The following is a 14,227-nucleotide window of genomic DNA, read 5'->3' as shown; positions in this document are numbered from 1 at the left end:
GAGCAGGACTGTGCTGTCCTGGGGAGAGCACCCCTCCCGGCCCGTGGGGCTCCCCATGGCTGCGTGGGTCCCGTCACGTGCGAAACGCGGCACAGCATCCCGCCTGCCTGTCACCAGGACCAAGCGCTACCGAAATGTTCTATTCCGAATGGTATTTTTTTCGTGGAGAAAACCAAGTGGATAAATACTCAGATGCATCTTCATGGTCAAAAAGGCCATCCTTTCATTCATGGCACCTGCTCTCCGGTCCCGCAGTGACGTCAGGGTTAATGACCTCTTGCTCTGATGCTGAGCGGCCCTCGAACAGGATACAGGGTCTCATCTTCCTCCTTATTTTATCGCTTTTCTTCCCTCCCCAGGGGCGGAGAACCCGCTCTGCAGAGACACGGGGCGGGTGCTGGTCAGCGCGTTCCAGCTGCCCGTGTCGGGTCCTCCAGGGCTCAGCGCCCGGGATCCCACGCCTCACAGTGTGAAGAGTGACCCGGTCATGTTCAAAAGTCCAACGGCTCGTGTTCCCTGACAAGCTCACAACTGTGTTTCCAAACCGAAGGCTGCCACCTCGAGACTCGACCAGAAAATTGAATGAAATTTTACAATATCACGAAGGTTTCTCCCTCGATTTCTGTGAATTTGCTGACTCAGTCTTCGTTCTTAAGCTTTCTATGCTGTTGGTTTAAATTTCAAAGCAGACAGATGTGTAAAATGGTGGGACTCATGTGCAAGTGGGTGTTATTAATCTGACCTGAACTACCCCAGCGTCATTTCAAAATGACGCCGTGGAAACAGACGAGAGGTGATCTGAGCAGCACATGGAAGGCCAGAGGCCAGGAGGCTCGGTGTCTGTGGGCTGCAGAGGCAGATTTCTGCCCAGGGACGGCTCCTCTCAGGGCGCCGGCTGCGCCTGTCCTTCCCGCGAGGTGACTGACACCTGGTGCTGACAGCTGCGGCCTGAGGACCAGGTGTGCTTACCAGGGGGCTCCAGCGACCGCTCACTCCGCACATTGATGGGCCACCTCCCATCACTGGTGTGAAGAGAGTGAAACTGCACTTTCTCGGGCAGTTTTATGTTGTGGAATAAGATTTCCAGTTGCACTAGGTGTGTGCTCCAGTAGGTTTCTATATTTTACAAAAGACCCATTTTTCCTCCTCCTCCATTTCCCTGATGTCTCATCAACATCATATTCAGTTTCGTGTTTATGGTGTGGGACCAGGCCTCTTTATTATGTAAAGTTCTAATTTTTAGAACAGAACCGATGAAGCTTTTCTGATGTAGCTGTGGTTCCTTCAGGCAGCGGGGACCAATGGCATGGAGCCCCCGCTCTGCCGTCCTGAGCTGCAGCCACGCAGGGCTGTCTCCTGAGGTGTTCTCTCGCCACCTCCCCAAGATCACCTGGTGGCTGAGGCTGCACATGTAGCCATGTATAATCTCTCACCGGAATGTCAGTCCTGGTCAGACAGAAGTCTCTGGTTGGCATCTGTCCTATTTTGGAATGTGGCTCCTAGGACCCAGTCCACACATCAGCCATGTGTGGACTCCCCGGGAGGTTGGGCAATGTCCTCGCATTTTTAGATCACACACAGCAAGGGGATAAAAACAAGTAGCGAAGCCATGAAACAAACACACTGCATGTCAGGAGAAGAAGCTCACAGGCCATCTGACTAGAGAAAGTTCTATTTGCTTAATTCAGTAAGTTGGTCTTTTTCCTTTATTAGTAGTTATTTTTGTAAGTTATTACTTAGTAATTTATTACATCCGATTCAGCAAGCTGCGCCCTCTGGGTGATGACAGAAGTTGTCTCACAGACTCCTCTGCCTGATCGGGCACCGTGGCTCCCGACAGGGCACCGTGCCGCCTGCTCTGATGCGGCCCTCAGACACTGCACTCTGACAGGGTCCGGCGTAGACTCACTGCTTATGGCGATAAAGACCAACTGGCTGTTTTAATTCTTCTCAGTCCTGTTAATATTATATAGAACAGCAGCATTTGGCTAATATTATGAACTAGGTAGTTGTTTATAACAAGTAATGAAAAATTATGAAACAGAAGAGAAGTATTTGTTGTGCTTGTGAGTGTTTTCATTTCAGCTTGGGAAGCCCTAGGATGGCCTTTCCATGTGCGAGTGACGGGAGGAGAAAGTGTGTAACAGGCTGTGTGTCTGTTGACACTGAACTGGCGCACTACGTGGCTGACCCACGGAAACCCCTCCTGATGTGCCAGGTCACTGAGTCCCGCTCCCGCTGCCATTAGGACTGAGCTTCTTTTCCCCACCCCCCGTGAGAGAGGAGTCAGCAACCACGGAGCGGCGTGCAGCGAACACCTGGGTCCGTGCTCGTGACTACGTTCTGCTCCACGTCCTCTTATCCCCGTCGTCTCGCGGCCTGGGGCTGTGAAGGTCCCAGGAAGAGAAGCGGTGCTCGCCTTGTCCTCCCACCTCCGCTCCGCTCGTGCTGAAGTGAAGACGAACCCACACTTGCCTGTGACGTCCCAGAATCCAGGCGTGGAGCCTCCCCCCTCGGAAGGCATCGTTGTTTTCTAGCCTCGTGCACTTAGTCTTAGGGTGAACGAGGATATCGTGACCAACGAGTAAAGAGGCAGAAGATTGCTTCTTCGGTTTCTTTCTCATTTTAAAGAAAAAAAAATCAAATGTCCATGTAGGTTAATGGAATTCCTCAATGATTCACACACGTCCTCAAACGACATAGTTCCTCATTTCAGTCTCTAGCAAAATGTGTAATTCCCCATCATAGTTCTTCCTGGACAGTGAGGTCCTGAAAGGGGTAAAACTCCCACTGTCTAAACACTGAATAAGCTTGATGTGCAGACAGCCCTTCCAGCTGAGCGGACATGAACTTGGGAGCACCGGAAGCAGAGTGGCCTGCAGGGGGCGCTGGCCCACATACAGCGCCTCCCACACCTGCTCAATCCATCTGCATGTCCTGCGTTTGAGGGGAAGCCACGCCTCTGTTTGAACTGGTCTTGTTCCTCAGCCTGACGCAGGATGCGTATAGGACTTAGGTTATTAGAAATAACCGTGCGCGGCCCTGCAGCACGCCACCACGCTCCCAGCCCCATCATAAACGTGGACCCGAAAGGCATCCCATGCCTCATGCTACATGGAGGACACGTATGAAGTCAAGGCAGCCAAACTACCCATTTCCAAATAAGACGGTATCCCTACTCTCATTACACACCACCTGGCAATGGATGTTACTAGCAAACGAAGGAGAAATTCTTACTAGTATAAAATTCCTGCTTTGTATAAAGCCACACTGGCCATTAAAGTATTTTGAAGTTTGTTTTCCCACCTCTTATCTTATATTTGTACTAAAACAATGAATTTAGACTTGGAAGTATATTAAAGGAAAACGAAGTCATTTCTACCTGCAAGGCTTTCCCGAGGGTAAGAGCCAATGTCCATCCACACACCGGACCCTCCTCCGCCCGCCTCTCCGCACCACAGCAGCTCCGCCTCCTGGGCTGAGAGAGAGAACTGACCCTCCCTGGGGAACCATCCTCACTTCCTTCCTTTTAGGCCAGTTTGCAGGTCAAAGGTCAAAGGGCAAAGACATAGACCAGGACTCTTCAAGAGAAATGTTTACATCAGACAATGTTTACGTTGTTGTGAACGACAGTCAACAGGTTAGCAATCAAGTCCAAGGCACGCTGTCCATTGTCACAAAGCTCACACCTGGAGGCTGGCTTTCCCGAGCCCAGGGTCCGAGTCCTGGGGCGTCCCTCTGACCTTCTCTAATGCAGCCCCGCCCGGGGCCGCCACGCCCCCTGAGAAGTGGGCTCTGGGGATCAGCAAGAGGCCTGCCAGGGCCGACCTTCCTAGCAACAGCTGCTGACAGCACCTGCTCCGCAGCTTGCGGGAGTGGCTAGGACACATGGCACTCAACAGTGAGAGGCTTTGGGGGTCCTGGCTTTGTTGGTGACCACCTCTGGCAGCACATCCTCATCCCCAAGTCGGCACGGCAACGCCCTCCCGGTGCCCCACGCCCTGCGTGTCCCCTGCAAACCCCAGGCAGAGGATTTTAAAACAGAAACTCCCCATCTCTGACCAAAGGGAGAAAAGACTTGGGCTGTTAGCATCAGCTGTTCAAATAAAGCTTCACTCTACAAGATACATAATAAAATACCTTTTTATTTGCCAGGAAACCTTTTGGCCAGTCACATGGTCTGCGTCTGCCATGAATGCATGTCCGTGGTACTGTAAGTCACTTAAAAATTACATGGGGTTTGGAACATCTGCTTTGAACAGCTGACCTTCCAGAACCTGCTGCCACCAGAGCCTCGTTGTTCAGATTCATCAATGAGCAAGAAAGCAGCCCGTGAGGGGAGCTGACCTGGCGGTTCTCAAAGGCTCGCGCTCCACGCGGACCCGGCCTAATGCACAGCTGCCCCTTCCACCGCCTTAGGGACACACTGCTTCTCACTTGCTAGAATGATCTTCCTGACAGGCCCAGGGGAGGCCCGGGGCAATGGCCTAAAACAGCTTGGGGGGTCCCACAAGGACGAAGGCGAGGTGGCAGGGAGGGTCTGGGACACTCCCCACAATCCAAACCCTGTCTGAGTGGAGCTCTGAGCACAAGGGGACGGGCGAGGGCCTGCGAGATGGGGTGGGAGGGAAGGGGTGTCGTTAAGGCTGTTACTATATTGCGGAGATTCTGGCCTCTCGGCTGGAAATGGCCGTCCGGCCCTCTTGGCCGCTGCCCAGACAGGCTGGCGCCGGCACCCAGGGTCGGAGCGCTCTTCTTTGGAGACAAAGCTGGTCTGGGTCTCATGCTCTCCTGGAAGTTCAGTTCAACCTCTTACAAATTTCTTGGTTGCAAAGCAAAAATGCGTGGGTTTTCCGGTTTGCTTTTCTCCCCCCAGGAACGGGCTCAGACTTCAGAAGGGCATCCTGTTCGCACGTGTAGGAAGAATCTCCCCCGGTTTCCATCCGGAAGATGTGCCGGTGCCGAGCGTGCAGAGGAAAGGCCTAGAAGGAAGGACAAAGAAAGACAAAGACGCGGGCGCAGGGACCTGCGTCAGGGGACCGTCCCCGAGACCGAATTCCACCCGCGCAGGACCAGCAGCCGGTGGTGCAAGGTCAGCCCCGGCCAGGCCGCACCGCCCGCTCTGAGCGAGGAGCCAGCATCACAGCCCGTGTCTGGAATCTGCAGTGACCGCGCAGGGACGCGGTGGCCGTCACACCCACTCCTGCATGGAGCGCTTGCAGTACAGTATGTGGCGCGGCGTCCCTTTGCGCTTGAACTGGAGCACGGTGTAGGCCAGCGCCAGCAGGCACAGCGCCAAGATGCAGGGGATGACGATGGCCACGGCCCGCACCGTGCCTGCCGTGTTGTCCAGCTTGATGACAATGTCCACGTCGTCGGGCGGGCTGTGTCCTTCTGTGTGTCTGTCTGTGGGTCCGTCACAGCCCATAAAGTCCTTCAGGATGGATCTGGGGTATCCGGGCTCCACCTTGAGTATCTGGTTGTTGAATTTCCAATACTCCTTTCCTTTGTAGAAATATGTGAAGCCTGGGTGGGAAGAAACAGCACACAGAGGAAACACTTATTTGTGAAAGTGGATGAGTGTAGACGATCAAACAGACTACGTAAGCCCTGGCCGGGTGGCTCCATTGTTAGAGCATCGTCCCCATAAGCCAAGGTTATGGGTTTGATCCCCAATCAGGGCACATACAAGAATCAACCACTGAGTGCATAAACGGAACAACAAATCGATGTGCCCAGGACTGTGCGCTCGGTGCGGGAGGCCCAGCCGGGAGCAGGGCTCGCTGCCAAGGGTGTAGAGAGACAGGCCAAGCACCTCTACCCCGTCCACACGTCTGCCCTGGGGGAGACTCCATCCAGGGCTGGCTCACAGGACCGAAGGCATAGGACACACCTGTGTGACCATATCGGTCTGCACGGAAGAGGCTGCCACGCCTGCTAGAACGCAGCTCTGTCTGCCGCAGGTTGTGGCTCCTCCAGGAAACCCCTCAGGGGCTTCTCACCATCTGAGCCTCCCAGACAATAGGCTGCCTTTCCTCATCTGAACCAGAAATATGAACAAATCATCCATCTCCAGGCTGAGGGGTTTCTTTTGTTGGCCAGGGATTCTAATAAGCAAACAGGCATTGCTAGTGCTTTGTGCACGGACTTCATTTTTGGCTCTAGGTCCCTCACTGAGTCTCCTGTTTTTGCCCTCACTTTCTTATCCACTTAGCCTGTTAAATTCATGTCACTTAACTGTATTTTACAGAACTTCAAAGCCATTATTAATCCTTTTAGATCTACAATTCTATCTGTAATAGCTAACATATATTTCATGGGGAGAAGGGGTCTGAGGAGGCCCCGGGGTCTGGCAGTGCATGTGACCTATGTTCCAGACCATGAGGATGCAAAGCTCGCCTTTCCCAGCTGATGACAATTCGACTACAGATATGTGCGTCTTCTGGAGGACTGGCTCTACGCTTTTGTTGGTTTCGTTGGCACACCTCCAGTTTTTCTTCCTGTCCATAACACCTTCAAATCAAGTTTCTTTGTGACCATCCTTTTTGAATTTAATTCGTGTTTTTATCTTTAAGAATAGTTTATTGATTTGTTTTAAAGAGAGAGGAAGGAAGAACAGAGAGACATCAATATGAGAGAGTAACATCCATCAGCTGCCTCCTGCTCCGTCCCCTACTAGGGATGAGCCTGAAACCTGGGCATAAGCCCGGATGGGGAATCCAACCAGCAACTTCTCCATGTTGGGATGACGCCCAACCAACGAGCCACACCGGCCAGGGCTGCATTCATTCTTGCTTTGAGATAAAATTCAAGAGACCAAAAGAAATGCTTTATTGTCATAGTTACTTAAAAACAATACTTGGGGAGCTATGTGTTTTGAATAGTACGCCTACTTTAGACTGAATGCTCATTAATGGGTTTTTCTTTTTCCTCTGTTATTGAGCACTTACTATGGAAGAAGAAGTCCTATAAACAAAAACAAACAAACAGACAAAAAACTTAGAAAATGGCACTTTTACCCCTTATAACTACTCGGTCAAGTAGAACTAATTACCTATACTTTCCAGGCAAAGATATTGAGGCTCAGAGATAGTTCAGCCTCATATGCCCTGAACACGAAAGCTTTTTCTAAGACTGGGGCCCTTTGCAGAGCGCCTGCCTCTGAACAAATACTCCTCGGCTACACAGCACCGGCTGTGACAGACAGCAGCCTGACACAGACAAACGGACCGAACAACTCTGACAGCTCTCAAAAATGCAGGCCCGGCGGGCCGCTGCTCCCGGGCCCTCCACTGGGGAAGCCGCTCTGTCAATGCCGATGCCAATGCCAGAGCGCGTGCCATTGCTTTTCGTGGTGACGGGGAGTTTCTCAACCAGGACCACTTGCCAAGTGAAAGCAGGCTGTGTCGATTCAAATCTGTCTGCGGGAGCTGCTCTTTGATGACGCTCATGACCCCAGTGCGACCACTCAGCAAGCGTGGATGCAGCAACGGGGCGGGCCTGCTGAGTACTGGACACAGGACGATGGTGGTTGAACGACGGCCTTGAACTAGAATTCCATGGACCCTCCACATGGGCTTCTGATAAACTGGAAGCCAACAGCTTCCGGTTTCACTTCAACCTAATTACTAGGAGCTACTGGGTATCCTATGGAAATTCAGAAGTTTCCATTTTCATGTTGATCTGATCTGCAGGCCAATTTCACATAACACACTCCAAACACAGAAGTCGAATTGTAGTTTACTGAATACATGTGTTAGAGATAAGAAGTCCAGTCGGTAGCAATTAGACGGGGAAAAAATGTACTTGAGAAGCAGCCAAAGTCTTCGTAATAGAAATTTGTTATACCTCAAAACTCATCTCAGTCAATAATTCAGGATTTTTTCCATTTATGCAATGTCAGTTGGTTGAGAAAATGTTTATGTATTCATTTTTCCTTTTTAGGGTGGATTTGATGTAATCTGCTTACTTGCTAAGAGTAGCTACTTCAGAAGAATTTTAACCTAAATTATCATGTTTTAGGAAATTCACATGTCAGAAATGGGCTGCAATTGGCAACATGAAATGCAGCACTGTTAAAAGTAGCATCTTGTATTAACCTTGACATTGCATTTTCGAGAGCCTTGGCCAGTGTGGTGCAGTGCGCTGGGGCTCCACTCCCTGTCAGGGAGCACAGCCAGGCAGCGGGTCCCACCTCCGGCCAGGCCTTGTACAGAGGCAGCCATCGGTGCTTCTCTCACATTGAAGTTTCTCTCTCTCTCTTTCCCTTCCATTCTCTCTAAAATCAATAAAAACATGTTATCAGGCAAGGAATAAAAAAAAAACTGCATTGTCTAAGGAGAGAATGTGGAATAGCTAGGAAGTGGGGCTTTACAGCAGTTAACGAGGGAATGATTTGAAGGGGGTGAATACAGAGTCTTTACTACACGTTTATATAAGCTAAGTCTCACGGGATAGGAAGTGGCCTAGCCAATCATCAACGCTGCTGCAGTAGCTATGCACGGTGCCAGGTGGGTACAGACTTACCCAGGGGTCACTTCATAAGCTATACCACTGAGTCAACTGTAATTACAAAAATAAAAAGTGGAGGAAAAACCCGGGCTGTTGCTTAAACCCTGTGGAACGGCGCGTGCCGAGTCTTCCCACGCCCTCTGCGTGAGTCAAATGCCACTTGGATTTTTGCAGTTATTTCTGGGGCTGAGAGCGAAGAGGAAAATAAGAAAACTGTTACATTAAGATGGCTACAGGTGAAACAGACGGCGACGGCTCAGGAGGCACGTTCCTGACGGCCTGGCCTGGCCGAGCCCCACACCCGGGCGCATGGGAGGCTGTGATGTCGGGAAAGAGGGTTAACTTTTCCTCTTCCCTGGAGACCGTGATCGAGCACCTTCCTGAGGCTGGATGTTCCGGGTTAGTCTCACCGCTTTTATTCTCGTGACAAGTCACTTCAACCAGCTGAGGTGCTCTCCTCACTATCCGTGCCACAAATGAGGGAAAGAGGTATTTGTGATGGACAGCTGATGAGAATATGAATCCATACAGCACAATCGATGTCTGGGAGGCAGGCACCCAGCAAGTGGCATCAAGCGGTCCTAGTTCATTGGTCAAGGTGGCAGAATTAATACCAGGATGTATTACAGGATGGCATAGTCCACTTTAATGCAAAAAACAGCCTTCAAAAATATACAGCTGAATTTTAAGGACTTTAAACATAATTATCATTAGGAGGGAATTCCAAGGGAGAAAGGCCTGCGTGGGAGGGAGGGGGACAGACAGAAGTTCGGAACGGAATCATCTCTGATTTTACGGCTAACAAATGCCACCTGCATGGGCTTACTCACAGGGAGGTACTGTGGGTCGTAGTGTCAATGCAAACATGTTGACTGCATAATCTGAGCTGCCTCTTTCATACAAACATGATGGAAGCAACAGAAGAGTCTGAGTTTAAGGTAAGAAGCCACAGCATGAGACTTGAGTAGAGAATGAAAACGGGGAGGTGGCTGTGGGGCGATGAGACTGGGAGCTCCCCGATTCGGGATACTGCGCTTACAGAACCAGGTTCAGACCGCTCTCCCCACTCCCGGAGCGCAGCTCTGAGTGGCAGGGAGGACACTGATTTCAGCAGCTCACATCTGGAACGGGCTCTGGGGGACCGCCTGGCAGAGGTGATGGGCGTGGACATTGACGGTCGTAACCTCAGATTGTGAGTGCAAAGATTGGGCATCAAAAGAGGGCATTCAAGGAGGGTTTCCCCAAAGATGAAAGGCGAGCTGTTGAGAGATGCCACGGGGCGGACCAGGGACGGTCCAGGAGACACAGATGTGCGAGCTTGCATCTGCAGTTTTTGCTCATTTGTAAGCAGTGATTTCCCCAACATGCTTTGTGTCTGTCAGTATTTTACAAAGTTATTCTTTGTTGAGTGAAAAGAAAACATTCATTTCTGAATATAAGGAAACAGTTTTCTCCTTATGAAGTTTAGCGTTAGGTGGCAAGTGATTTTGTTCTTGCAGGTGATGTACATTTTTCCTGGTATTTTGGACGCACAGGGAATCATTTTCTTCTGTTTCCTGTGATAAGTCATTTGATGGGTGTTTCTTTGTTATTTTGGAATGCTATTTTCTTCCCTTCCCTTGTTTTGGGATACTGTGCTTAGACTTTATTTTGAATTATTATTACTGCAGTTTAGTCTTGTTTAGTATCCCTGGTGAGGGAGAAGTGTTCAGCGGGCCACGCACCATCAGGGAGCGTGGACTGCCCACCGCCTGGCTGACTTCCCTCAGGATCTGGCTGAATCTCAAACCCTGAGAGGGCGCCGGGCCCGGGGGCCACGCTGGCCCGCTGCGCATTAGTGATCAGTCAGGCCTGGCGTTCGGAGCGGATCCTCCTGTCTGCTGAGGATCTCTGCTAACGACACGCGTGAAAATAACACCTTCAACGTGCCCTGGGCCTCAGCCACTTACACCGTATCGTCTCCGTGACCAGCTCCTGCCCAAGGGTGTGTGATTATCTGCACATGGATTTTAATAGAAAAATCGGTGACGCTACTTCAAAGGTATCCACACCCCCCTTTTAAAAAGTTATGTTCCCTTTTCTTGTACAAACTAAAATAAATTAAGGTTAAAAAGACATCTGGAGCAGAACGTGAAACGTAACTCGAGGAAGGGATGGTCGTACACATGGTGATGCGATGCAGCCTGCAGGGCACTGCCCAGTGACCGCGACAGTGATGGCTAGAACGCACACGCCCGGCGGGGCGTGCGGCCATGCCTACCGTTCTCCTTGTGCACGAAGGCTCCCTGCGGAGAGTCGGGGATGCCCTTCCAGACGGTGATGGGCTTGGGGTAGCCGGGGTCCATGGTTTTCATTTCCTCACTGTACCTCCAATACCTACAGATGACGGAGAAACAACACACGCGTCGGGAGAAGGTGATGTGCGCAGCAGCAGCGGACACCACCCCTCGCTGCCTGCCGCCCGGACCTGCAATGATCTCAGAGCTAACTTAGCCTCTGGGAAGACAGCGGGACCAAAGCACGGATTCTGTTTCCTCCCCTGTGTCTGTGAACACTGGGTATGTTATTATGCACATAGTCAGTCTGCTAAAGTTAATAAAAAATACATTTACAATCCAAAAGGGTAGCAGCAACCTATGTATTTTTAAAATCTTCCTTAGGCAGTAGAACACTTTTTTGGGAAATAATGTCAAGCAAAATCTTGCTCCATTTATTCCTTCTGCAATAGCTGAGCGTGTGCTACATGCCTGGCAGTATAGTAGGTGCTGAAGACACGCGTGAAGGGAGGGACAGCTGTTCGCCCCGCCTTACGTGTGAGGGGCGGGAGGGGCCAGTGTGATGCCGGCAGGTGCAAAGAGCGAGTAAGAAGCTACAGCAGACGGTGTTATCCAGGAACATGGTCAGCCCCTCCAGTGCTGGGACAGACCCCTATGTTCTCAGCCTCGTAAGCTGATGTCTGGGATGTTCTAAGGATCAGCAGTAAACTCGCCTATTTCAGGGTAGACAGAACATTCTAGGCATGACGTGATGTGATCACAGCACACCCCTCAGGGGGATCCACTGCTCCTGTTTGAGAGGAGGGTGCTGGGAGGAGGATGACCAGCAGGCAGGTTGCAGCCAGTCCTGTCTGGTTGTAAAGTCCTCCCTTTCCTCTACATGCAACGAATGTTCCCCAAATTCACCTGACAACCATTTCTAAATGCCGCTGATCATCGGCTAAAGCTAGTGTTTGACCAACAGGTTTGAAAATTCACACACTTTGTGCATGAACTTGGAACTAGCAGCTTTGGCTAAAACCATGAAAAAATTATTTTCTGGTCTTTTCTGGATACTTCCTGGGCCAGGATGGGGGGTGGGTCTTTTGTCCATGGCTGGGCTCCAGGGGGAGGTTCTGCTGTAGATCCCTACCAGCCTCCCGCAGGCGAGGGGCACACGGCCCTGCACACGGCAGAGGGAAGGCGGCTCCAGGAGGGGCCCCAGGACAGCCGCAGGCCGCGTGTTCCTCAGGAGACAAGTGTGTCCCAGGTTCTCATCACAAGAAAAAATGAGTGTGCTTTTCCGTTTGATGCCAGTGTAATCCCACAATCACAGAAACAAACCTATATTTTGACTTCTTTCTTTGAAAACAACTGAGTTTCTCCAAGATTAAGCCTAGTGTGAAGTATGGCATAGAGCCTGGGACACAGTGCTGAGGAGATGCTGAGAGGTGAGCTGGGACACTGCATCCTAGAGCTGAACACTATGAGGATCAGTGTGGGTCTGAGGGTCCAACTGTAGCTCAAAACGAACCGGGCAAGCAGGGACCCGTGGACGAGGCCCCGCTGCGCGTGGGACAGAGGAGTGAGAGGCCTCCCTCTGAACTTGCGGAGCTGCTTAAAGAGCCTCCCTTTCAGCTCCTCCCTCTCTGTGGTTAGGAGCTGTCACGAGATCCCTGCGTGCAACACGATTACATGTCCAGCATCTCGAGCCTGTACCTCCGCCCAGGTTTTACGCAGAAAGATGCCAATGGGAGGTAGAAATAAGTAAAGACAAATACATTCTCAATTTCTCAATATTTTCCCTCAAAAATACATATAAAATATGTAAAATGTTAAAACAGATAAGTATTGTAAATATACACCATAAGGGAGAAAGCTTTTGCTAAAAAGAACTTTTGAACCAAGGGAAGTAAAATGATAAGAAAACACCAGGGGAGGGGAGGCCAGGTAGCTTGGCCTCCACAGCTTCCGGCCTGTTAGGCTACAGGGAAGAGAAACAAATACATGCCACATGTTTAAACTCATAAATGAGCCTCCTATTTGGTAGAGGAAGATTTATATTGTTTGTTACTTTAAAACAAACATTTCGATTCCAGATTTCCACAGCTGATCTCCTCACAACCAGCTCTTTCACCCACAGGACATGCCTGCGGGAGGCGAGAGACCAGCCTCTCTAACCACTGAACGGCCTTCCCCGGCGACTGCTACTGACCTGTTCCCCTTGAAGAAATAGGTTTTCCCAACGTCCTCCCACCAGATGGCGGAGTCGATGCCGTGAGGGGGGATCCCGCTCCCGAGAGAGACCAGGTCGTGCGGGTAGCCCGGCTGCAGCGTCGTGTCCTTGAACACCCAGTACTTGTTACCTGTGGGAAGTAAGTGCAAGTGCACAACACGCGATTCAGTGTCAGGAATGGGAACGCGCCCCCGGACAGTGCATTCCAAACGGTGCCCGCGGCACCCACAGGTGGCTTCGCGGCGCTCACATGTGGAGCCCGCACATTATTTCTGAACACCCATGTTATTTTTGAAAGTGGATATGGTGAGTAACTATTTAAGAACCCAGTCAGCATGGTGGACTCAGTTAAGAAACAAAGACAGACCTACAACTGGCCCCATGCAACCGTCCTGAACCAAGGATCACGGATGCTCTGTCTAGAGCCGTGGTCGGCAAACTGCGGCTCGCGAGCCACACACGGCTCTTTGGCCCCTTGAGTGTGGCTCTTCCTAAGCCTTAGGAGTACCCTAATTAAGTTAATAACAATGTACCTACCTATATAGTTTAAGTTTAAAAAATTTGGCTCTCAAAAGAAATTTCAATCGTTGTACTGTTGATATTTGGCTCTGTTGACTAATGAGTTTGCCGACCACTGGTCTAGGGACCCAAGGCCCTGCTCGGTCCAAGGCTGCGTTGTCTGCATCCTGCCGCCCTCAGACGCTGAGCCCATTAAAGCTCTTCTCTGAGAAAACACTTCCTTGAGACCAACCCCTTCCCTTCATGATCAGCACCCGTAACCCCGCAGTCTTACAACCTCATCCACGTGTCTAGCTGTCCCCATGCCTCCGTGTGAGGGGCTACTGAGGGGAGGAGAACATAACTGACCTTTGTTTGGAATCACCGAGCGGGCAAAGTGCTAGAGAGAAGGAAACTGCAGTCCGTTTGCTGCTGCTTTGGAAGGATCTACAGACAACAGTCTGCAGGCCCTGCCCCCGGAGGCTGCCCACTCTCCCGCCGCGGCTCCGCTCCCGGGACCCACCGTTGCCTTCCCTGCACTCGGCTAACACCTGCTGCCTGATGGCCAGCGCCTCCCAGGGAAGCCGTTCTCCACCCTCAGTGAGTTTTTGTATTGAGGTATAATTGACATGGAACTTTACATTAGTGTCAGGGGTACAATGTAATGATTGCACACTTGTATAAACCGGGAAATGGCCCCACAATAAGCCTAGTTACATTACAACTT

General features: G+C 51.0%; 1 protein-coding gene across 1 annotated transcript in view; it reads right to left on the bottom strand.

Moving 5' to 3' along the window:
* Window positions 1–4,125: 4,125 nt before the first annotated feature.
* Window positions 4,126–14,227, bottom strand: part of MMP16 (matrix metallopeptidase 16) — a 145,024-nt gene continuing 134,922 nt past the window's right edge. The window contains 3 exon segments of the mRNA XM_006100708.3: window positions 4,126–5,526; window positions 10,772–10,887; window positions 12,982–13,132. Of these exon segments, the coding sequence (XP_006100770.1) occupies window positions 5,192–5,526; window positions 10,772–10,887; window positions 12,982–13,132 (602 nt within the window). The 3' untranslated portion in view covers window positions 4,126–5,191.

Source organism: Myotis lucifugus, unplaced genomic scaffold (genome assembly GCF_000147115.1).
Source record: "Myotis lucifugus unplaced genomic scaffold, Myoluc2.0 scaffold_327, whole genome shotgun sequence".
In the NCBI taxonomy this organism is placed as follows: domain Eukaryota; kingdom Metazoa; phylum Chordata; class Mammalia; order Chiroptera; family Vespertilionidae; genus Myotis; species Myotis lucifugus.
This window is presented reverse-complemented; position numbering and strand designations above follow the sequence as displayed.